This window comes from Microcaecilia unicolor, unplaced genomic scaffold, assembly GCF_901765095.1.
Source record: "Microcaecilia unicolor unplaced genomic scaffold, aMicUni1.1, whole genome shotgun sequence".
Lineage (NCBI taxonomy): Eukaryota > Metazoa > Chordata > Amphibia > Gymnophiona > Siphonopidae > Microcaecilia > Microcaecilia unicolor.
In genome coordinates, this window is record NW_021962901.1 from 11,666 (window position 1) to 37,174 (window position 25,509).

A 25,509-nucleotide genomic window follows, 5' to 3' on the forward strand; every position below is an offset into this window, starting at 1 on the left:
GGCAAGGCGGGAATGGGACGTGCAGGGAGAGAATTTGTGTGTGATGTGTGTATCGTAGGAGACGGGGCGCCGGAGAAGGAAAGCTGTGTGGGATTGATAGTGGGTGAGCTGAGGTACGAGTTTGATGGGTGGGTGAATGGATGCGTGGGGGGGCCGTTCCGCGGAGGAGAGTGGAAGATCGTGCGTGTGAGGAGACCGGTCCCCCCCCGATGCCCGAATGCGTGTGGGGGAAGGGGGTGCGCGGCGCGTGAGTAGAATGCGTGTGTCACACGTGTGATTTGGTATCTTTGTAGGGGTGACGATGCCAAATTTCTGCGCGGCGCCCAACTGCACCCGCAAAAGCACGCAGTCGGACCTGGCCTTTTTCAGGTTCCCCCGGGACCCAGCCAGGTAAGCAGCAGCACGCTCTGTTTAAGTATTTGCTCTTACATTTTCTTGAGACTTGCTTCCTATTAGTAATTTTGTTTTGACTTTGGATGGAAACGTGGGGGCTGATTAAAGAAAGAGCGAAGGGAGGCGGATGTAGTGCAGAACGGGCTGAGCGCTCGAGCTCTTCCGTGCTGGAAAAGTTGTAAGTAACCAGAGGTTTGGCTCCAGTAGTCCTCAGTAGCGTTTACGTTTCTCTTCCTGCTTCAGCCGTACTAGTAAGCAGGGTTGCCAGGTGGAAAATTTTTTTCTAGCCCAATCCAGCCCAAAAACCAGCCCAAAACCCGCCCATACACAAACCCCGCCCCTGACACCCCCGCCCCCGGGTTGCCAGGTGGAAAATTTTTTTCTAGCCCAATCCAGCCCAAAACCCGCCCAAACACAAACCCCGCCCCTGACACCCCCACCCCCGTGTCATCACCCCCGCCGTCACCGGCCCCGCCTCCCACGTCATCGGCCCCGCCTCCCCGTCATCGGCCCCGCCTCCCACGTCATCGGCCCGCCCAAAACGTCACTAACCCCGCCCAAAAAACATCACTAACCCCGCCCCCCGCGGCCGAAAAAGGCAAAAAACCGCACAGAAACCCAAAAAGCCGCCCAAAAAACCGCAACCCGCCGCGGGCAAAAATTTCCCGCGGCGGGTCGTGGAAAACCGCCCAATTGGGCGGTAAAACCGCCCACCTGGCAACACTGGTCACCCGCCCCCGCCGGCCCCGCCTCCCACGTCACCGGCCCCGCCTCCCACGTCATCGGCCCGCCCAAAACGTCACTAACCCCGCCCAAAAAACGTCACTAACCCCGCCCCCCCCGCGGCCGAAAAAGGCAAAAAGCCGCCCAAAAAACCGCACAGAAACCCAAAAAGCCGCCCAAAAAACCGCAACCCGCCGCGGGCAAAAATTTCCCGCGGCGGGTCGCGGAAAACCGCCCACCTGGCAACACTGCTAGTAAGAGAGCCCTGCCCGCGAGGCCTAAGCCTTTGGAGGCGGAGCAGATGGGCGGGCGCATGCGCTTTAGTGACGCTTGCGGTGCTTGTGGTTACATGGGTTTGAAGGATGCTAACCTTGAGCACGTGAATTTAGGTTGCTGTGAAATACACTTCTGATTTCCTCGAATTTAAGGAGCTTTTTGTTGCATTGTGTGTAATGTACAGTGTGTAATAGGTATGTGCAATATCAACCAGTTTTCTGCTATAGGACTTCTTTGCTGTGGACAGTGTTTAAGGCACAGTGTGAATTTAAAAAAGCAGCTGAAGATTTATTTTCTATGCAAGCATATGGTGGTGGGTGGAAGGCTGTTAAGAGGTGTCTTACTGAGGGACCTGTGTCTCTGTTTTTATAGAGTTTTGTTTTCTATGACTTGATGTAACCAGCCTAGTTGCTAAGCAGGCTAAAAATTACTACTACTACTACTTATCATTTCTATAGCGCTACTACACTTGAACATGAAGAGACAGTCCCTGCTCCACAGAGCTTACAATCTAATTAGGACAGACAAACAGGACAAACAAGAGATAAGGGAATAGTAAAGTGAAGATGATAAAATAAGGGTTCTGAACAAGTGAACGAGTTAGGAGTTAAAAGCAGCATAAAAAAAACTGGGCTTTTAGCTTAGATTTGAAGACGGCCAGAGATGGAGCTTGACGTACCGGCTCAGGAAGTCTATTCCAGGCATATGGTGCAGCAAGATAAAAGGAACGGAGTGTGAAGTTAGCAGTGGAGGAGAAGGGTGCAGATAAGAGAGATTTACCCAGTGAACATATAAGGAATCGAATAGGGGAAGAGTTTCGTTATGTCCATTGCGTGCCCCGGCCTCGCAGTGTTGCAGGGCGCAGTTATTCAAGTAGGGTCAGTAGGGTATGCCCTCCCGAACAGGCAAGCTTCCAGCGATTTCCGGAAGTTTAGGTGGTTTAATGTGAACATAAGAGGAGCCATATTGGGTCAGACCAATGGTCTGTCTAGCCCAGTATCCTGCTTCCAGCAGTGGCCAATCCAGGTCACAAGTACCTGCCAGAAACCCAGTTAGTAGTTAGTACTGTTGGATGCTACGAATCTCAGGGCAAGCAGTGGCTTCCGCCATGCCTATCTCAATAACAGACTAACTGCCCCTAACTTTTAAAAGGAGATAGAGCAGCATTTAAACTAAAATGGGGGGGGGGGGGGGGGGGAGCTCACAGTCGCCCAGGCACGTATGGTTCAGTGTAGGGTAACCTTGAAGGATGCTATTGAAATAGCATCTTTAGGGAATCCCAATAGAGAGGTTTCAGTAATGGTGAAAGAAAGCCAGGAATTTCTAATGGAAGAACAGCATAAAGAATTCAAATTAGCCCTGTTAATTTCAAAGCAGCTTCTAGATGCAAGTTTGAAGTGCCTGTATACAAATGCTAGAAGCCTAAAGAATAAGGTGGGAGAGTGAAAGTATATAGCACTAAAGGAAGAGGTAGAGACTTGATGGAAGGAGGACAGTCCATGGGATACTGTGTTAACAACTACTACTACTTAACATTTCTAGAGCGCTACTAGGGTTACGCAGCGCTGTACAAAATAAACAAAGAAGGACGGTCCCTGCTCAAAGGAGCTTACAATCTAAAGAACGAAATGTCAAGTTGGGCAGTCTGGGCAGAGGTGAAGAGGTTAGGTGCCGAAGGCGACATTGAAGAGGTGGGCTTTAAGCAGAGATTTGAAGATGGGCAGGGAGGGGGCCTGGCGTATGGGCTCGGGGAGTTTGTTCCACGCGTGGGGTGAGGCGAGGCAAAAAGGGCGGAGTCTGGAGTTGGTGGTGGTGGAGAAGGGTACTGAAAGGAGGGATTTGTCTTGAGAGCGGAGGTTACGGGTAGGAACGTAAGGGGAGATGAGGGTTGAGAGGTAAGGAGGGGCTGCAGATCGAGTACATTTGTAGGTTAGTAGCAGAAGCTTGAACTGAATGCGGTACCTGATCGGAAGCCAATGAAGTGACTTGAGGAGAGGGGTGGTATGAGTTTATCGGTTCAGGCGGAAGATAAGACGTGCAGCAGAGTTCTGAACGGACTGAAGGGGGGATAGGTGGCTAAGTGGGAGACCAGTGAGGAGTAGGTTGCAGTAGTCAAGGCGGGAGGTAACGAGGGAGTGGATGAGAGTTCGGGTGGTGTGCTCAAAGAGGAAAGGGCGGATTTTGCTAATGTTATAGAGGAAGAAGCGACAGGTCTTGGCTATCTGCTGGATGTGCGCATAGAAGGAGAGGGAGGAGTCGAAGATGACACCGAGGTTGCGGGCAGATGAGACGGGGACAATGAGGGTGTTATCAACCGAAATAGAGAGTGGAGGTAGAGGAGAAGTGGGTTTGGGTGGGAAGACAAGAAGTTCGGTCTTGGCCATGTTCAGTTTCAGGTGGCGGTTGGACATCCAGGCAGCAATGTCGGTAAGCAGGCCGATACTTTGGCCTGGGTTTCCGCAGTGATGTCAGGTGTGGAGAGATAAAGCTGGGTGTCGTCAGCATAAAGATGATACTGGAAGCCATGAGATGAGATCAGGGAGCCCAGGGAAGAGGTGTAGATAGAGAAAAGAAGGGGTCCAAGGACAGAACCCTGAGGGACTCCAACAGAGAGCGGGATAGGGGTGGAGGAAGAACCATGAGAGTGTACTCTGAAGGTACGATGGGAGAGATAAGAGGAGAACCAGGAGAGGACAGAGCCCTGGAAGCCAAAAGAGGACAGTGTGTCCAGAAGTAAGTTGTGATTGACAGTGTCAAAAGTGACGGATAGGTCGAGGAGAATGAGGGTTAACAGGGTACAAATTATATCACAGTACGTAAGTGTTGCCATACTGGGACAGACTGAAGGTCCATCAAGCCCAGTGTCCTGTTGCCAACAGTGGCCAATCCAGGTCACAAGTGCCTGGCAAGATCCCCAAACAGTACAATACATTTTATGCTGCTTATCCGAGAATTAAGCAGTAGATTTTCCCAAGGCCATTTTAATAATGGTCTACGGACTTTTCATTTAGGAAGCTATCCAAACTTTTTTTGAACTCCACTAAACTAACTGATTTTATCACATTCTGTGGCAACAAATTCCAGAGTTTAATTAAACGTTGAGTGAAGAAATATTTTACCCGATTCGGTTTAAATTTATTACTTTGCAGCTTCATTGTGTGCCCCCTAGTACTTCTATTTTTGGAAAGAGTAAACAAACAATTCACGTCTACCCATTCCACTCCAATCAGTATTTTATATACCTTTGTCTCCCCTTAGCCGTCTTTTCTCCAAGCTGATAGAGAGGATCAAGTTGGAGGGGGGTTGCGCTCTATGTTAAAGAGGAAATTAATTCAAATAAAAACATTCTACATGAAACAGCAGCGTGGAATCATTATGAATATAAATCATTATGGATAGATATTCCATGTGTGAATGGAAGGATTATTCTTGTAGGGCTGTACCACCAACCACCAGGACTGAACAAACAGACAGTTGAAGAAATGTTTACAGAAATTAGGAAAGCTGGCAAATTGGGCAACAGTATAATAATGGGTGATTTCATTACCCCAATACTGACAGGATAAATGTTACATCAGGGAGCGCCAGGGAGATAAAATTCCTAGATGTAATAAATGACTTCTTCTTGGAGCAATTGGTCCAATAATTGACAAGAAGGGGAGCTATTTTATATTTTGTCCTTAGTGGAATGCAGGGCATGGTTCAAGGGGTAACAATATTGGATCCACTGGGAAACAGTGATCATAACGTGATCAAGTTTGAGCTACTATCTGGAATGAAGCCACAAAGGAAATCTACTGTAGCAGCATTTAATTTTCAAAAGGACAACTGTGATAAAATGAGGAAAATGGCTATAACGAAGCTAAAATGATCGGCTGCAAAGGTTGGGACATTGAATCGGGCATGGTCATGGTTTAAAAATGTTTTTGTCTATATAGAAAGAGAGAGAGGGCACTAATCTGATAATTTATTTAAGAATTATTTAAATTTAATGTTAACCTCAATTTCCCAAGGATGTAGTCTGGCAAGTTCCTCCTCCTGAAGCAGGTTACGAAACAAGGGAGCTCTTTTCAGGGTATAGGATTTGCCTGTGGTGGCTCCTCATTTCAAAGGATTGGCTAAGTTATTTGGACAATTGGAAGATTCCTTAGCGTCCCTCCGGACCGGCCCAGAATGTGACTGATGGGTTGTTCACGCCTTCCAGCAGGTGGAGACTGAGAAAACAAACTGTGACTCTAGAGAGAGCCAATAAGAGCCCTTGCCAGCTAGAGAAAGATCCAGTAATCTCGGTCTCCAGCAGGTGGAAGGTGGTGAGCCATTCAGTCTCGTATTTCTCTATTTTTTTCTATTGTATTTCTTCTTATTGGTTTTATTCTCTGTGTATCTTTTTATTTCTGACAAGCAGAAAGTCTGTTGTGTCAAGGCAAAGGTCCGTGGAGGCCTTTTTAGTGCCTCGGGGGTGCTATACCCGGGTCCCTCCCCCCTTTTCCTCCCTGATATTATTAACTGAGCTTTGATTTAAAAAAAAAACCCAAAAAACTATAGCTCAGTTAATATTTCTGGACAGTCAGTCTATTCTGAGCATATCAGCTTCCTCAGGCTCTTTGGGGGAAGAGTCTTAGAGGCAGCCACAAGTGGGAAAAAAAAAGTCAGAGCTTTGATGGTTTAATTTCTTTAGTGTATCAGGCATTACAGCTCCTGTTTTGATTTTCCCCGCGTTTTGCCTCTGCTCTGCTGTATTGTGTATACCGCTTAAAAAAAAAAAAGCATAGCGATGGTTGAGAAACTTCGCCGCTGTTCAGTCTGTCAGCAGCAGGGTGTTGGTTCGAGCGGTGCCTGTAAATTCTACACTGCTGTGGAAGTTTCTTCAGGGGAAGGGGCAGGAATGTCATCTTCGTCCTCAGTGGCGGGGGTGTGTGTGGGATGTCCATTTCGGTTGTTTCTGCAGCAGCAGGCTGAGCTCCGTTGGTGGCTCTGATTTCGGCGGGAAAAGCCGCCATCTTGTCTCCCTCCTCGCTGCGTCCCTGCCTGCGGTGCCGGTTTCGGATTCCCCTCTGGTTTCTCCCGCCTCTGATGTGGGTTTTCCTCCAGAATTTGTGGTGAAAACGTATGAAATGTTTTTATTGCATAAGGCCGAGTCTTTCTTCCTTCGGCTCGCATACTCAAGCTTTAGTCTCAGATTCGTCAGTTATTAAAGTTCCCAAGACCTCCGGCCAGGGATTACCTTCAAGTCCTAGGTTCCATGGCAACGACGATCGAAGCAGTGCCCTGGGCTAGAGCTCAAATGAGATCTCTGCAGAGGTTTCTTCTATCTTGTTGGTCCTCGCAGACGGGTTCGCTGAATCACAGATTGTCCCTTCCTGCAGAGGTGAAGAGCAGCCTCCGCTGGTGGCTAAATACGCAAATCTGACCAAGGGAATGCTGCTGGTTCAGCCCAGTTGGATAGTGGTCACGACGGATGCCAGTCTCAAGGGCTGGGGAGCTCACTGTCAGGGCCAGTGTGCTCAGGGCCTGTGGTCTCCTCAAAGAGAATTTTTGCTCGATCAATCTGGCTAGCTCTGCAGGCTTTTTTTCCATTGACTACGGGGCAAAGCGGTCCGCATTATGTCAGACAATACCACAGCGGTGGCTTATATCAATCAACAAGGGGGGGACAAGGAGTCATTAATTTGAATTCCAGACAGCGCTGCTTTTGAGGTGATCAGAAGTACATCTGGTTGTTCTGTCAGCGGCTCATGTGGCAGGCATGCAAAATGTTCAAGCACTTTCTCAGTCGGCACACTGTGGATCCTGGGGAATGGTCTCTAAGCAACGTAGCGTTTCAGTAGTGCGATGCTGGGGTCTCCCCAAGATAGATCTGTTTGCGTCCGCTCTCAGTGCAAAACTACTGCTGTTCTTCAGTCGTCACAGGGATCTGAAAGTGCAGGGCGTGGACGCTGTAATTCAGCTATGGCTGTCCAGGCTTCTGTATGCTTTTCCTCCGTGGCCTCTGATAGGCCGGCTTCTTCAGAGAATCGAGGTGCATAGGGGTCGTGTGATTTTAGTAACGCCGGATTGGCCTCGCAGGCCTTAGTACGTCGATCTGCGATGGCTTCTGGCTGGAGTTCTTGTCCGGCTTCCTCTCATGCAGGACCTTCTGATGCAGGGTCCAGTGGTTCATCCGGTTCTGGGTCGATACTTACGGCCTGGCTCTTCAGCGGGCAAGATTGACAAAGAGAGGTTACTCGGCAGCCGTGGTTGCCACTATGCTTCGCTCTCTTCGTCATTCTACTTCTCTTAATTATGTTCGGACTTGGAGGATTTTCGAGGCATGGTGTGATGAGTTCAGTATCTCTCCCTTTCGAGCATTGGTCCCACAGATCTTCGATTTTCTGCAGCGGGGATTTGACAAGGGCCTAGCTCTGGCTTCACTTAAAGTACAGATTGTGGCCTTGTCGTGCTTTCGAGGTCGAGTCCAGGGTAAGTCCCTAGCTAGTCACCCGGATGTCCTTCGTTTTTTGCGGGGGGCTAACTTGTTTCGCCCTCCAAACCAATGCATTTTTCCTCGTTGGGACCTTAATTTGGTACTCTCCATGCCGACTAAGCCTCCCTTTGATCCTTTGTACGTTGAAGGATTTGACTTTGAAAGCAGTGTTTTTAGTGGCAAAGAAAGTATTTAAAATTTACAATATTTACAAACCCTATCCTACCCTACTTCAACAACCTGAATGATCTAAGATGTTGGGGAATATAGAAATTTTTGTTTCTACCAGTCATATCGTCAGCAAAGATGGTAGAAGTTGACCTCAAAGATCATGTAGGAAAGTAAAAATTAAGCACCCGCCTTATATAATGGAGCTTTGTGCTATAATGCATGCTGCAGAAGAAACAATAATTTAAATTTCACCCAAAATGAAAGTGGTAATGAATGTAACTTCTCCATATGACTAGCAGTGCTATAGAAATAAGTAGTAGTAGTATGCCATCTGTTTGCAGCAGTTACTGTCTTGAACAACCAAAGATATGAAATCTTTAGTATTATCGACCATATGTTTTTATCCCCACTGAGATAGCTGCTGTTAATCTTTTGTTGTTGTTAAGAGGAGTTAGCAGTGGGAATGCATAGGCAGTGCTGGCTCTCACCTCATCTTCCCTCTTTGATGCAGTCTCTTTTGTTCTCTCTTGGATTGCCAACATTTCCATATACTTTAGCTGCACATCTTAAATCTCCTTTTACCACATGTTCCAGAGCTCCCAAGTTTAACCCATTCTAGGAGGGAGACATTTGGCCGTGTATTTCTGCCGACCTGGTGCATTATGGGACCTACAGCAGTGCTTTCTATGACTAGAATCATAGACTACAAATGCTACACTGCTTTGGAATTAAAACCAGGACTGGCCAAGAAGACTCCCACCTGGAATGGATAACTTGGTAGCTCTGCATATTCTGTCTGAAGTTCTTGCTCTTTAGCCTGAATGGAAAAGTAATACAGACAATCGTAGACAGCCACCTGAGTAAATGCACAGTTCCCTTCTCAGTTTTTCTCCCAGTTCTCTCCCTCCACCATCTACTTCCTTTTATAAAGCAGAAAAAGTGGTTTCAGCCATAATTACACACACAATCATTACAGCCTCTTCCTCTGATAACTTCGCTATCATAAATTTACTGTGATGCGTATTCAACCACACTCGTTTGTCTCTCTTATACATAGGGGGCATGTATTTGGGTGTATTTTTTTTTCTCACACCTCGTATCCAGCATACCACTCATAATGTAAAAATACTTTTCTTCTGCATCCCTGTTTCCCTCCACAAATTGGATTATTGGCTTCAGGGGGACAGAGGTGGGGGACGTAGTGGGGAGAAGCAAAACTTAGAGCACGCTCGCCAGCTCACATTCAAAATAACTGTAGATGGAGCTAAAAAAGGATAATACATTGCTAGTCTTAGGTGTCCAACATTTATAGCAAGTCACATGATCAGATAATTTAAATTTATTTATTTTTTTACCTTTGCTTCGCCCACCCCCCCATCCCCCCATGCAATATTATTCTTTTTTTTTTTCCTGTTGTTATTATTTATTGCATTTGTATCCCACATTTGTCCACCTCTTTGCAGGCTCAATGTGGCTTACAATACATCATGAAAAGTGAAATGTATAGAAGAGAATATACATTTAGTATTACATAAGGATATTGGGTAGCATGATAGAAATGTAGCAAGCAAAATTATAAGACAGTTCTGGATAAATGTGTAAGAGTTCACATTTGTTGATCTTTGTGGTATGCCTTGTTGAAAAGATGGGTCTTCAGTAGTTTGCGGAAGTTAGTTAATTCATAGATCGTTTTCAGGCTGCGCGGCAGTGCGTTCCAGAATTGTGTGCTCACATAGGAAAAGGTTGATGCATGCGTTAGTTTGTATTTTAAACCTTTACAGTTGGGGGAAGTGAAGATTGAGGAATGTGTGGGATGATTTTTTAGCATTCCTGGGTGGTAGGTCTATTAGGTCTGACATGTAGGCTGGGGCATCTCCATGAATGATTTTGTGAACCAAGGTACATATTTTGAACTTGATGCGTTCTTTAAGTGGGAGCCAGTGTAGCTTTTCTCATAGGGGTTTCGCACTTTCATATTTTGTTTTTCCGAATACGAGTCTAGCTGCGGTGTTCTGAGCTGTCTGAAGTTTCTTGATTATTTGTTCTTTGCATCCAGTGTATAGCGTTGCAGTAGTCTAGATGACTGAGTACCATTGATTGTGCCAAGTTGTGGAAGACTGACCTTGGGAAGAAAGGTCTTACTCTTTTTAGTTTCCACATTGAGTGGAACATCTTTTGGTTGTGTTTTTCGCATGACTGTCAAGAGTTAGATGTCTATCAATGGTAACTCCAAGAATTTTTAGGGTATTCGAAATTGGAAGGTTCAATTTTGGTGTGTTGATGGTGGTAAATTTGTTCGTGTTATGTTGAGAGGTAAGGATTAGGCATTGGGTTTTTTCTGCATTGAGTTTCAGTTGGAAAGAATCCGCCCATGAGTGCATGATATGTAGACTTTGGTTGATGTCATTGGAAATTTCCTTTAAATCTTGTTTAAATGGGATGTAGATGGTTACGTCGTCTGCATATATGTATGGGTTGAGGTTTTGATTTGATAGTAGTTTGGCCAAGGGTATCATCATTAGGTTGAATAAGGTCGGTGAGAGGGGGGATCCCTGTGGAACTCCGCATTCAGGTATCCATGTGGCTGATGTAGTCGAATTAGATGTCACTTGGTATGATCGTGTGGTTAGGAACCCCTTAAACCAGTTGAGAACGTTGCCTCCAATTCCGAAGTACTCGAGGATATATAGTAGTATGCTGTGATCAACCATGTCAAAGGCGCTAGACATGTCGAATTGCAGAAGTAGTATATTCTTGCCAGTTGCAATCGTTTGCATGAACTTATTCATGAGAGTAACTAGTACTGTCTCGGTGCTATGGTTAGACCGAAATCCTGACTGGGAGTCGTGTAGTATTGAGAATTTGTTTAAGTAGTTAGTGAGTTGTTTGGTCACCATCCCTTCCGTTAGTTTGGTTATTAAGGAAATGGATGCTACTGGCCTGTAGTTGGTTAGTTCACTAGCACTTTTCTTTGCGTCTTTGGGTATGGGGGTGAGTAGGATGTTTCCTTTCTCCTTCGGGAAAAGTCCATTTTGTAAGGTATAGTTCACGTGATTCGTTAGGTCTGTTATAAATTGTTGAGGGGCAGATGTCATAAGGTTGTTTGGGCATATGTCTAGTTTGCAATGAGATTTGGCAAATCTTTTGAGCGTTTGGTAGATGAGATCCTCCGATAATATCTCAAAGTTGGTCCAGGTTCTGTCTGCTGGGTATACACCAGGGTCTGGGTCTAGACTCCTTTCCTTGTTTTTCTTCCCATTGTAGTTTTCTCTTCTATGTCATTTTTGCTTTTCATCTTTCTTCTCTGCCTTTTTTTCCCCATCTTATCAGTTCATACCTTTCATCTTTTTTTTTTTGCTTCTCATTTACACTTTGCCTTCCTTGCTTCTGCCTCCATTTTTCTTCCCTCATTCCAGTGTTATGTCTACCATGCCTTCCTTGGTCGGTTTTCTTTTTCCTACTCTCCACTTTCTAATGCTGTTTATTTTTCCTGTTGTAAAGTTATTGCATTTAACAAATTAACAAGTAAACACTTGTGTAATTTGGAAATACAACCCTTAGATTAAAAAAGCAAGCAATTCAGAACAAGCCCACATCAAGGAAAAAGAAGAAAGAAAGAAACAAAATGAGTATATTCCAGAAATAAGTAATCTCAATAGAGACAGTAGACAAATCTGAGGGAAATGATCCAAAGATTCTTGGATCACATTGCATTCTCCATAGCTTGGCCTTGCACCAGTAGGTAGTCTCTTAAATTAGCTATTCCAGTGGCCTGAAAGAAATGTTAGAGCTTCTGTTTCTGTTAGAAATGTTAACCTCTGTTCTAGTTAACCTGTTTTTATGATTATTAAACCTGGCATCTGTCTCCTCAGGGGTGGGGGAACATAAACCTTGATGTGTATAAGATTGAAGCAGAGAGTCAATACAGTCTTCTATATAGTTAACCAAAATTTGCCAAGATGGCAAAGCTATGCCCTGAAAAGAGATCAGTAGTTACATCGCACTTGCAGATGAACCCCACTTAGACCTTGAAGTTTCAGTCCTAAGGAAAAATGCTCTGGTGTTCTGAGGATAAAAATTAAACTCCAAATTAGAGCAACAGAATTTATAAAAGTCTACTCAGCTGTTCATCTCTGACGGGCTTTTGGTATTCCAGTAGCAAAATTGATGAGATGGGCTGGGATGAGATTTTGGGTGTAGCCCACATCTTTAGCTCAAGGTGAGTTACACTTGGGAACAGTAGGTATTTTTCTGCCCCTTGGAATGCTTATAATCAGTTTGTACTGGTAACTTGCCCAAGGAGTAGCCTAGTGGTTAGTGCAGTGGACTTTGATCCTGGGGAACTGGGTTCGATTCCCACTGCAGCTCCTTGTGACTGGGGGCAAGCGACACACTTTTCCCTTTCTCAGGCCCTGTCTCTTTCATCAATAGGTACACCATATCATGTTGGCCCACTCACATGCTTCTTTGACTCTGCTATTGACAATTTTCTTATTTTCTTCAAGGCCTTTTGCTAGTACATTTGGTTCAAAAACTAATGAGCCTAAGCAAAGCATTCACAGTTGATTGTCTCCAAGGCCACTGTTTTGAGCCTTAGAAAAACTTAAACTTCCCTCATTATATGATGGACACAGACTTCCCATTTCTCCCTTATCCCCTGCTAGACCCCAACTCTCTAGTTCTCCCAGGTCCCTACAACTTAACTCTAGGTCAGAGTTTCACATTAAGTAGATGTGCTATATAGGATTTAAACCATGTATGTTTTGAATTCCTGCAATTTAAAGTTTGTGCTTTACTTTTAGATGTAAGAAGTGGGTGGAAAACTGCCGAAGAGCGGATTTAGAGGATAAAACAGCAGATCAGTTGAATAAACACTACAGACTATGTGCTCAACATTTTGAGACTTCAATGATATGTAGAAGTGTAAGTATGACTTTGTGGTTCGTATTAAAGCATCAGCACCTGCTTCCCACAGCAAAAAGAAATATTACTATGGTCAGGACGACAACCTTTATTAAACCGTATTCCAAGTTCTGGGCTCCTTTTCAAACAGCACCTAATGGTGTCTTGCAGACCTGATGAAAGAAAACAAAAGGAGGAAGGCATCTAGGCTTTATGAAAACCTCGGATCAGTGGGTCTTGGATGTCCTCAGGCTAGGCTATGCTCTGGAGTTCTCTCGCCCTCTTCTTGAAGCCTTTCTTGGGTTGTCCTGCAAGTCCTCCATCAAAGCCTTAGCTGTGCATTAGACTTTAGACAGACTTTTAGCATTGGAAGCGGTAGTTCCAGCTGCTCAGAGAGGTTCTAGCAGGCGTTCATTACATTACATTATAATTTATATTTCACTATCACCTATACAGTTTAGTGGATCACATATCTGTTATAATTTGCTGAGACTCATAATTGGTTAAACAAATATAAAAACCCATCGTCATAACGTGATCAATAACATTTTATTTTTTAGTTTATTTTTATTATCAGTATGTAGATAGTATAAACCTCTGGGAAGAAGCTCAGTGGCCAATCAGTTGGAAACGAGCCCACTGTCTGGCTCTCCTAACCTTTCAGTCACAAAGCAGTCAGAATCTTGTCAGGCAGCATGATAGCAGTGGCTTATATGAACGGTTAAGAGAGTGTCAGAAGTCTACCCCTGGCTCAGGAAGTGGCAGTGCTCATGGCATGGGCAGAGCAAAATCTCTTGCAGCTGTCAGAAGCGCATGTGGTAGGAGTTTCCAGTGTAGAGGTGGACTTCCTCAGCAGAAATCTTCTAGATCGGGGGGGGGGGGGGGGGGGGGGGGAGGAATGGTAACTGTTGCCAAGAACCTTGCAAGTCCATAGTCCAGCGTTGGGGTCCGACAGTGATGATTTCATGGCTTTCAGCATCAAATGTGAAGGTTTGTCGGGTTTTTCAGTCGCAGGAAGGATCCCTTTTCACGGGGATAGATGCATTGGTGCAGCCATGGCCCAGTCAAGGGGTGCTTACACTTCTTCCATCCATGGCCACTGATCAGCCAAGTAGTACATACTGAAGGACTCCCGGGGATGGTGGTTCTGTTAGCTCCAAATTTGCCACAACACCTTTGGTACCGAGACCTAGTTTGGCTTCTGGTCGGGAACCACTTAATCTTTCTCAGTCGGTTGACCTGTTGTTTCAGGGTCCCATTCGAATGCCAAGCATAAATTGGTACTTTGGCTTGGCCCTTGAGAGGGTACAGTGGCTGAAGAAGGGTTATTCATCCAGAGTTATTGGTACCTTGTTGAATTTCAGAAAGCGGCCTACCTCATTAGCTTATGTTAGAGTCTGGAGAATTTTTGCGAACAGGTAAGTTCATCCATTATGAGCCTCTGTCATAAGGGTACTAGATTGTGGTTTTTAGGGGTTCTGTTCAGTGTCGGATGTTGTCTCCATCAGAATGTTTCTGGTTCTTCAAGGGTGTTGAGCATTTGCGGGCTCTGTGGGATCTGAATTGTTTCTTGGCCAACGAGCTTTTTGAATCCCTCGTGCTGTACTTTACTTTCAAAGGACCCCCCCCCCCCCCCCTCCCGACAGTGGTTCCTTCCTCTCTAAAGGCTGTTTTCCTACCTCAATCAGGTGGTTACTCTTCTAATGTTTCCCAGGGAGGATTGCTGTTCATCATTTGGACATTTGCAGAGCATTGCACTGTTTCCTTCAGTGGATGGAGGAATTTCGGGAGTTGTAGACTTTTTATACTGGTTGGAGGCCACTCGTTGGGCATGGTCTGGAGAGATAAGGAAAGAGAAATTAGATCTTACCTGCTAATTTTCGTTCTTTGACTTTCTCCAGACCATACCCGAACCCACACGGAATTTGGGAAGACTTTTTTTTTTTGTTGTTGTTAATGTGTTTGTGTACAGCATTTATTCAGATGTGTCCATATGTGGAATATAAACTCTGGAAGACGATGCACTACCTTTGTTTAGAATAGTTGAATTTCTGCTGGTTGCTTCCTTTTTCTCCTGGGTTATTTGGGGATTTGTTGTTCTTCTCTACCATGTTGCTTTTGTTAATAGAAGTGCTGGCAGGCTCTGGACTGCACAGGTGTTCATATTATGACATTTAGCTGTTCAGTTTCTCATATGCTGGTAGGAGGGCACATACCTGTTTGTCGGTAATTGTCTGGAGAGACTCAGGGAATGAAAATTAGCAGGTAAGGTCTAATTTCTCCATTACTAGCATATATGCACATGTGAGTGTTTGTCACCTAAGTGCTACTCTGCATTATACCCGTTTAATTTCTGTAATGTGTATTTGCAAGAAGGGTAAAGGTATTGGGATTTGATATAACGCCTTTCTGTGGGACAATCAAAGCAGTTTATTATATGCAGGTACTTCCCTAGTGGGCTCACACTCTATTGTAGCTGGGGCAACGGAGAGTTAAGCAACTTGCTCAAGAGTTTCCAAGGAGCTGCAGTGGGAACTGTACCCAGCACCCCAGGTTTTCAGACCACTGCACTAACCACTAGGCTACTCCTCCATGGGTGGAGCATGGGCGAGGCATATGTAAGGCTCCCACTTGCACATGTAACTTAAGAGTACTGAAATTTCCTGCGTACCTGCCTCGTTTAGGTGCTCACATTAAACACCAGCTTTATGGCTGGAGTAAGTGTGAGCCTCTAAATCGGAGCTTCCCAAACTGTGGCTCTGGACCCCAAATGTGGTCAAAACCCACATTTGGGATCACAGTGTAGGTTATTATTCTACGCTTCCAGGGAGGTCACATAATTCTGTTTGACTGCGATCATGGGGTCACAGCCACAGAAAGATTCGGAAGCAGCGCCCTAAATATCAGGTGTGTCAATAGTGGATTATGCTAGTATATTATAACAGAACTGAGTGCCTAGATTTCTTTGTATATATATTTGTGTGCCTTCTTAACAAAGCTATAGAGCTCTGTGTCTAGGATAGCTGTAGGCCAATGCGCTGTGACAGGGAGGAAGCCTGCCCTATTTGCACAGGAAGAGTGCTAGGCCAGGCTTCTGTCAGGCTCACATCTTGCACAGAGCTGTGTAGCTGAAGGGAACTACTACTATTACTACTATTAAACATTTCTATAGCGCTACTAGACTTACGCAGCGCTGTACAAATTAACATGAAAAGACAGTCCCTGCGCAACAGAGCTTACAATCTAAATTGGACAGACGAACAGACAGCTAGGGGTGGGGAAATTGCAGTGGTAGGGGTGATAAGTGAGGGTGTTGAGTAAGAGAGTCATGGTTAGGAGTCGAAAGCAGTAGCAAAGAGGTGGGCTTTAAGCCTAGACTTGAAGACAGCCAGAGACTGAGCCTGACGTACTGGCTCAGGGAGTCTATTCCAGGCATAGGGAGCAGCGAGATAGAAGGAACGGAGCCGGGAGTTAGCAGTGGGGGAGAAGGGGGACGACAGGAGACATTTACCCAGCGAACGGAGTTCACGGGGAGGAGTGTAGGGAGAGATGAGAGCGGAAAGGTACTGAGGAGCTGCGGAGTGGATGCACTTGTAGGTCAAAAGGAGAAGTTTGAACCGTATGCGGAAGTGGATAGGGAGCCAGTGAAGCAACTTGAGGAGAGGACTAACGTGAATATAGCGACTCTGGCGGAATATAAGACGTGCAGCAGAGTTTTGGACAGATTGAAGAGGAGATAGATGGCTGAGCGGGAGACAAGCAAGAAGCAAATTGCAGTAGTCTAGGCGAGAGGTGATAAGGGTGTGGGTAAGGGTTTTGGTAGCGTCCTCGGAGAGGAAAGGGCGAATTTTGTTAATATTATAGAGAAAGAAACGACAGGTTTTGGCAATCTGCTGAATATGAGCAGAGAAGGAGAGAGCGGAGTCAAAGATGACTCCAAGGTTGCGCGCAGATGGGACAGGGAGGATGAGAGTGTTATCTACCGAAATAGAGAACGGGGGGGAGAGGAGAGGCAGGTTTAGGGGGAAAGATATAGGAGATCTGGACTGGAAGACAAAGGACTGAAGGGTGGGAAGGAACATAAGAGCAGCCATACTGGGTCAGATCAGTGGTCCATGTAGCCAAATATCCTGTTTCCAACAGCGACCAATCCAGGTCAGAAGTACCTGGTAGAAACCCAAATAATAGGAACATTCCAAGCTACCAGACTCAGGGCAAGCAGTAGCTTCCCCATGTCTATCTCAATAGCAGACTATGGACTTTTCCTCCAGGAATTTGTCCAAACCTTTTTTAAATCCAGATAGCTAACTGCTGTTACCACAACCTCCGGCAAAGAGTTCCAGAGCTTAACTATTCGTTTAGCGGAAAAAATATTTCCTCCTATTTGTTTTAAAGGTATTTCCTAGTAACTTCATTGGGTGTCCCTTAGTCTTTGTACCTTTTGAAAGAGTAAAAAATCGATTCACTAATATTTGTTCTACATCACTCAGGATTTTGTAGACCTCAATAATATCTCCCCCCAGCCGTCTCTTTCCCAAGCTGAAGAGCCCAAACCTCTTCAGCCTTTCCTCACATGAGAAGAATTCCATCCCCTTTATCATTTTGGTCACTCCTCTTTCAACCTTTTGTAATTCTGCTATATCTTTTTTTGAGATTTGGCGACCAGAACTGAATGAAATGCTAAAGGTGAGGTAGCACCATGGAGCAGTATATAGAGGCATTATAGTATTTTCGGTCTTGTCTTACCCCTTTCCTAATAATTCCTAGCATCCTCTGCTTTTTTGACTGCCACCGCACACTGGGCAGAAGATTTCACTGTATTGTCTACGATGACACCTAGATCTTTTTCTTGAATTCTGACTCCTAAGGTGGACCCTAGCAATCAGGTAACTATGATTCGGCTTATTCTTCCCAATGTGCATCTCTTTGGATTTGTCCAAATTAAATTTCATAGAAACAGAGAAACATGACGGCAGATAGACCATATGGCCCATCCTCTGTAACCCCTAATGCTTCCTTTTCTTAAGCGATCCCACATACTTATCCCATGCCTTTTAAAATTTTGACAAGAAACCAACTTCAAGAGATCAGTCCAAACACCAGGGTAAGATGCTCCCAAATCAAAACTTTATTTGGACCCTACATGGTCCGTGTTTCGGCTTTAGAAAGCCTTCATCGGGTTGATCAGTGAGTGCACAATTGTATACTGATTTGTACCTGTGGGTGTGAGATGGTATACTTTTCTTTATCCAGAGATATTTGCTCATGCGCTCCACCGTCAATCAGTATACAATTGTGCACTCACTGATCGACCCCTGATGAAGGCTTTCTAAAGCCGAAACACGGACCGTGTAGGGTCCAAATAAAGTTTTGATTTGGGAGCATCGTACCCTGGTGTTTGGATTGATCTCTTGAAGTTGGTTTCTTTTCCACTTTTTTTACCGTGTAGGGTCCAAATAGTTTTGATTTGGGAGCATCGTACCCTGGTGTTTGGATTGATCTCTTGAAGTTGGTTTCTTTTCCACTTTTTTTTTGTGTTGTATTATTGTGGAAATTATGAACCCCTTTTGGTTTTTAAATTTTGACACAGTCCTCAACTCCACAGCCTCCACCGGGAGGCCATTCCATGCCTGCACCACCCTTTCCGTAAAATAATACTTTCTTAGATTACTCCTTAGCCTATTCTCTTAACTTCGTTTGCCCCCTGGTTCCAGAGCTCTCCTTCAGTTGAAAAAGGCTCACTTCCTGTACATTAATTCCCTTGTGATATTTAAACGTCTCTATCATGTCTCCTCTCTTCCAGCATATACATGTTGAGGTTCATAAGCCTGTCCCTATATTTTCTGTGTTCAAGACCGCTTACTAATTTTATAGCCGCCCTCTGGACAGACTCTGTCCTGTTTATATCTTTTCGTTGGTGCGGTCTCCAGAACTCCACACAGTACTCTAAATGGGGCCTTACCATATACAATGGCACTATCACCTCCTTTTTCATGCTGGTCATCCCTCTTTTTATGCACCCAAGCATCCTTCTGGCTTTGTCACTTTTTCTACCTGTTTGGAAGCTTTTAAGGTCATCAGACACTATCACCCCAAGTCCCGCACTTCACCCCCTATGTACCGTTCCCTCGGATTCTTGCGGCCCAAATGCATGACCCTGTATTTTTTGGGATTAAATCTTAGTTGCTAAATATCGGTCCATTCCTCCAGCTTCGCTAGGTCCTTCCTCATGTCATTCACACCCTCCAGGGTGTCCACCCTGTTGCAGAGTTTGGTATCATCTGCAAAGAGACAAACCTTACCAGACAGCCCTTCCACAATATCGCTCACAAAGATGTTAAAAAGAGCCAACCCAAGGACCGATCCCTGCGGTACTCCACTGACAACATCCTTTTCTTCAGAGCAAGCTCCATTTACCACTACCCTCTGTCTCCTTCCATTCAACCAATTTTTAACCCAATAAGTTACTCTAGGTCCCACACCGAGGGCACTCAATTTATTTATCAGTCGCCTGTGTGGAACCGTGTCAAAGGCTTTGCTGAAATCCAAGTATACCAGGAGTGGCCTAGTAGTTAGGGTGGTGGACTTTGGTCTTGAGGACTTGAGTTCGATTCCCATTTCAGGCACAGGCAGCTCCTTGTGACTCTGGGCAAGTCACTTAACCCTCCATTGCCCCAGGTACAAATAAGTACCTGTATACAATATGTAAGCCGCATTGAGCCTGCCATGAGTGGGAAAGCGCGGGGTACAAATGTAACAAACAAACAAGCGCCCCTGCCATGTCCAACTGTTTGGTCACCCAGTCGAAGAAGCCAGTCAGATTTGTCCGACATAACCTGCCACTCTTAAGCCATGCTGCCGCGGGTCCTGCATTCCATTCAGTTTGAGAAATCTCACAATCCTTTGCTTTAGTAGTGTTTCCATTAGCTTACTCACCACCGAGGTCAGACTGACAGGTCTGTAATTTCCAGCCTCCTCATCTAACATTTGGATGCCCAGTCTTCCAATTTCCTAAGGTCTTCCTGCAATTGACCTCACAATCTGCATGTGTTTTAAATTCGCAGATGACACAAAACTATTCAAGATTGTTAATCACCTCACTCATTCCGATTTCCAGATCATTTATAAATATGTAAAATAGTACCAGTCCCAGTACAGATCTATGCAGCATTCCACTATTCACCCTCCTCCACTCAGAGAAATTGCCATTTTAACCCTACGTTCTGTTTTTTTGTATAATAACCAATTCCTAATCCACAACAGAACATTGCCTCCTATCTCGCGACACTAATTTTCTCAGGAGGCTGTCACGAGGAACTTTGTCAAAAGCTTTCATTTGACAAACGTCCGTCCTGGAGAAGCAGTGAGAGCCTTCTGGCCAAGTCAGGTCAGACTGCGGGTATAGGGATGATAGTGCTGGGTTTATTCAGGGAGCAGAAGAACGATGAGGTTGGGCTGGGTGGGACCAGATATTCTCCATTTAAATTGTCAGTGAGCAGTAGCTAACGATTACGTATTTTTTTTCTAACCTTTATCTGTATTTCCTCTTCTCTTTAGCAGTCTTCTATCCTTTTCTCTCCTTATCAAACTATTGATTTTGTTTGTTTACGATCTTTCCCTCTTTTTTTTTCATTTTCCCTTCTGCAGGCCAACTGTCCTATCTGTTTGTCATTCCAAACCAGTTCTCACGTTTTTGTTGTCTCCACCATTTTTACCACAGTCTTTATTTCCTCTCCACCACTTACCTCTCTCTGTCTCCTCCCCCCCCCCCATAACATTTCTACAGACTTTTCATCTGCACACATTTCTTTACATCCTTTCTGCAGTCTCCAGCAGTGCTGTGGCTGCACTGATCGTGTTTTCTCGCTCTCAGGGTTTTTTGTTGTTGCTGGTGGCTGCTGGCCCTGTACTCTATGGGGTCAAGCTGTATAAATTTTCTGTGCTGGCCTTGTTCTTCCCAGAGTCTTGCCAGCCTCCACCCGCCATAGGTAAGCTCTGATCTGTATAGTTGGCGGGGATAGTGCTGGGCAGAATTATACGGTCTGTGCCAGAGCTGGTGGTGGGAGGTGGGACTAGTGCTGGGCAGACTTATACGGGTCTGTGCCGGGGCTGGTGGTTGGGTGGCGGGGATAGTGCTGGGCAGACTTATACGGTCTGTGCCAGAGCTGGTGGTTGGGGGGCGGGGTTGGTGGTTGGGTGGCGGGGATAGTGCTGGGCAGACTTATACGGTCTGTGCCAGAGCTGGTGGTTGGGAGGCGGGGATGGGGCTAGCCAGACTTGTACGGTCTGTGCACTGAAGAGGACAGTACAAATAAAAAAGTAGCACATATGAATTTATCTTCTTGGGCAGACTGGATGGACCGTGCAGGTCTTTTTCTGCTGTCATCTACTATGTTACTATGTAGTTGGGAAACTGTATTTATAAAGCTTTAGTAAAGTGACATTCCCGGGATCCAAACCAAAATAATAAACAAATTGTTGCACAGCTGTTGGCATCATGATTTTGTTTTGTTAGCAGTCAAGCACATTGAGATATAACTCAAGCCATAGGTACTTTCTCTGGAGTTAAATAAATAAATAAATAAATAAATAAATAATAAAACAATGGGCATATAAGTAGATGTATTACACTTAAAAAGATTACCAAATGTGAGCATGTCCTGATCTGTGGTATGCCTGATGGAGTTCTGAATTGCATTTTGAGTTTGAAGAGGTTATATAAGACTAGTAAAAAAGGCCCGTTTCTGAGACCAATGAAACGGGCGCTAGCATGGTTTTCATCGTGAGAGTGTGTGTGTGAGAGAGACTGAGTGAATGTGCGAGTGTGTGTAACAGAGTGAGGCTGTGTGTGTGAGAATGAGTGTGTGTGTAAGAATGTGAGTGTGCGTTTGATATATGTAGACTTTGTGTGTGAGTGATTGAGGGAGAGTGTGTGTGTTTGAAAGAGTGTGTGTGTTTCTGTGTATGTGTGAGTGTTTTAAGCAGGTGGTGCATTCCCCTCCCCCTACCGTGCCGCTGTTCTTTCCCCTCCTCTCACCGCCCCAGTCACCCTCCAAGTTCCAGGCCACCCTCCCCCCCTCCTCAGAGTGAGTGTATGTGTTTGAAAGAGAGTGTGTGTGTGTGTATGTGTGAGTGTTTTATGCAGGTGGCGCATTCCCCTTCCCGTTCTGTGCTCCTTTTCCTCCCCCTGTGTTCACCGTCGACATTCCAGTCTGCTGTCCCTCCCCCAAGCCCTCCCTCTTTTCTGTGCTGCCTCCCTGGCAGTGCATGCAGCATTCATGCATTGATTTGTTTGCTGTGCTGCTGCTCCTCTCTCCTCTTTCTGTCTCCGTAGGAGCACAGGTACCAGGAAGTTGTTTTGAAGTCGTGTTCCTGTGCTCCAGAGCCAGTGAGAGATGAGTGGCTGCAGCGCAGACAGCCAATGGCTGAAGGCTGTCTGTGTTTTTTTTTTGTTAAGATTAGCGGCGATCTTTGGATATGTGAAACGGCAACCTTGGGGGAGGGTGGGCTTGAGAGAGGAAGCTGCGAACTCGGAGGGGGGGGGGGTTGTGTTTGAAAGAGGTGACCTTTGGGGGGGGGGGGAGGGGGGAAGCAGCGACCTCGCTCGATGGGGTTTGGAGAGTGGAAGAGTCGAACTAAATAGGCGACCTTGGGGGGGGGGGGGGTGGCGAGGGGGAGGTGTGTACTTGTTTTGAAGCCTCCAAAAGTCCTTAGCAACGTGTGTGTTCGATGTGTGCTCGTCCCTCGCGTCCAACTTGATGACGTTGAGGGCGGAGCGATGCGATTGGTTGAGTGTCATTGCTCCGCCCTCGACGTCATCACGTTTGACGCGTGGGCGGGGCAGACACAAAGCGATCTCACCCCCTTCACTTTTAGAATATTGGGTAAGTGAGGCTTCATTAGAACGTTGGAGGTGTGTTTTATATAGAGAGATAAGATTCTTAAAAGTGGTTATTGGTTTTCATTTTAGAGCCCTTACAGAACAGTTCTGCGGGAGAATGCTGTACCTACTATATTTGATCTTACAAGTCATTTGAACAATCCACACAGCAGGCACAGGAAGAGGATAAAAGAATTGGTATGTTTTAATTATGATTAATTTTATCTTACACTGTAGCAAAACAGTTGATTTTGTGCTATGCATGTTGAAATGCTGTTAAAAATATATGTTAAACATTTAATTCAGCTCGTAACCTTGGGGTCATCTTCGACTCCTCTCTCTTTCTCTGCTCACATTCAGCAGATTGCCAAAACCTATCGTTTCTTTCTTTATAACATCAGCAAAAGCCGTCCCTTCAGAGTGATTTTCAGAAAGGTGATAGTGGTTGCTTTGGGTTGGCCCAGAAGACCTTGGTTTGCCAACCTCTTTCAGCTTTAAATGGATCAGTTGCTGTGTCTTTCCCAAGATGGGGGCCTTCTGCACCAGGGACTAGTTCTCATGGAGGTCTGCACAAGAGTGCAGGAAAAACTTTGAGGCATGATGCGCTTCTGTTGTGCATATCTTAGCGTTTTTTCAGGAAGAGCTCCTTGAAAGTACAAGTGGTGGTCTTGTCTTGTTTTTGAGGCCAGGTAGAATTTACTTCCATTGTAGTCCATTTGGATGTGGTTTGTTTCCTGAGAGAGAGGTCTCATATTTATGTATGTTATTAAATTTGGAAACAACCTAGTCTATAGGTGGTCTATACGTTTTTCAAATATTTGTCCTCTGCATGCAACTTGTTTCCGGAGTGGAATTTGGTTCTTAGGCCCTTGAGTTATCTTCCCTTGAGCCACTGAAGACAGCAACCTTGAAAGATCTCTAACGACTGTTTTCCTATTTGTGGATTCCTCGACACGTGGAATTTCAGGATTGCAGGCCTTGTCCTGCAGATATCTCTTCCTTTGCTTTATGACTGGGGGGATATCTTTTAGGATGGTGCCTTCCTTTCTGACTGAAGTGATTTCTTTCTTTCATATAAACCAGGAATAACGTTTTCCTTCATAAGGAGTGCATATGGTAAAGTCTTAGCAACTGCTGCATGTTCATCGCATTCTGCTTCGGTACCTGGAAGTCACTAACGAGCTTTGAAAGTCTGAGAGACTCCTAATTTTGTTTGGGGGTGTTTTAAAAAGGACAGAAGCTACTATTGCTTGCTGAAAGAGATGATTGCGTCTGCATATTTGTTGCATGGGAAGCAGCCCCCCTCCCCCCCAAGAGCAGTGCTGCCTTCAAAGATTGTATGTTGGCAACATGGTCCATTCTGCACACTTTTTTCTTTTAGGCACTATTGGCTAGGTGTGGCTGTGCGGCAGTCTGTGTTATTTGGGGCTGAAGCAATTCAGGCAGGGATTTCTTGGTCCCACTATTTTTAAGGATTGCTTTGCTACATCCTACAGGTTCTGGACTGGTCTGGTATGGATGTTAAGGAAAGTTTAGTCCTACCAGACCAGTTTAGAATCCCACCTATACCACTTTCTTTAGTCTTTTTTTTTTTTTTTCTTTGTTTATGCACAGTTACCAGCGTTCTCTAGGTTTACAGGTTTGTTCTTCTTTCAGATGTTTGAGTCTTTATTGGCATTGCTGAGATGAATCTGGCCCCATACGTATAACGTTAGTTTCAGATTATTCTTCCTGATGTGCATTTGTCCACATTAAATTTCTTCTGCCATTTGGATGCCCAGTCTTACAATTTCCTAAGGTCTTTCAGATAAGATGCTATATAAGAACATAAAAATAGCCATACTGGGTCAGACCAGTGGTCGGTCTAGCCCAGTATCCTGCTTTCAACAGTGGCCAGTCCATGTCACAAGTACCTGGCAGAAACCCAAATAGTAACCAATCCCGGGGCAAGCAGTGGCTTCCTCCATGTCTGTCTCAATGGGAAACTGTGGACTTTTCCTCCAGGAACTTGGCCATACCTTTTTTTAAACCCAGATACTCTAACCATCTAACCACTGTTACCACATCCTCTGACAAAGAATTCCAGAGCTTAGCTGTTGACTGAAAAAATATACATGATGTTCCAGGAGTGAGGCTGCAAATACATATAGATAATATGTATAGGTGCTAGTATTTGGGCTGCCTCGTACACCTGGGTGTATACATTTTGGCTCAGACGTAGAAAGACCAGGTGTGACTTGGGCTGTCGAAACCAAGTGTATAACTTATCGTAGAAGCCCTGATATTCAGAGCCTCTATATATAAATATAGGTATGCATACACATATAATTTATTTATTTTTATTTATCACATTTGTATCCCACCTTTTCCCACTGATAGCAGGCTCAAAGTGGCTTACAAAAATATGCAGTAAGTTACAATGCAAGAATTACAATTTTCAAATTTAGCAGAATAAAAAAATAACGTTAAACAGCGATGGATATTGAGTGGATATGAATAACAATTAATCAGTAGTAAACATGAAAGATAAGATGTAATTAATTAGAGTCTATTGATCTTATCTAGTAGGGATAATTCTGATTATGTTGAACCTGGGTAGTAAGCCTTCTTGAACAATACTGTTTTCAATGATTTCCTAGGTAGGTCTGGGTAGTTTTTGTTAATTTGGATAAGGCGTTCCACAGTTGAGTTTGCCAGTGTA

General features: G+C 45.0%; 1 protein-coding gene across 1 annotated transcript; it reads left to right on the forward strand.

The window, feature by feature from the left end:
• Positions 1–23,006, forward strand: LOC115458640 (52 kDa repressor of the inhibitor of the protein kinase-like; the record flags this gene model as incomplete). The annotated part of the gene is made up of 4 exons (XM_030188482.1): positions 1–103; positions 294–390; positions 12,829–12,949; positions 22,899–23,006. Coding segments are annotated over exons 1-4 (417 nt in total), but the record flags the coding sequence as incomplete, so codon positions are not given.
• Between the last annotated feature and the right edge of the window lie 2,503 nt (positions 23,007–25,509).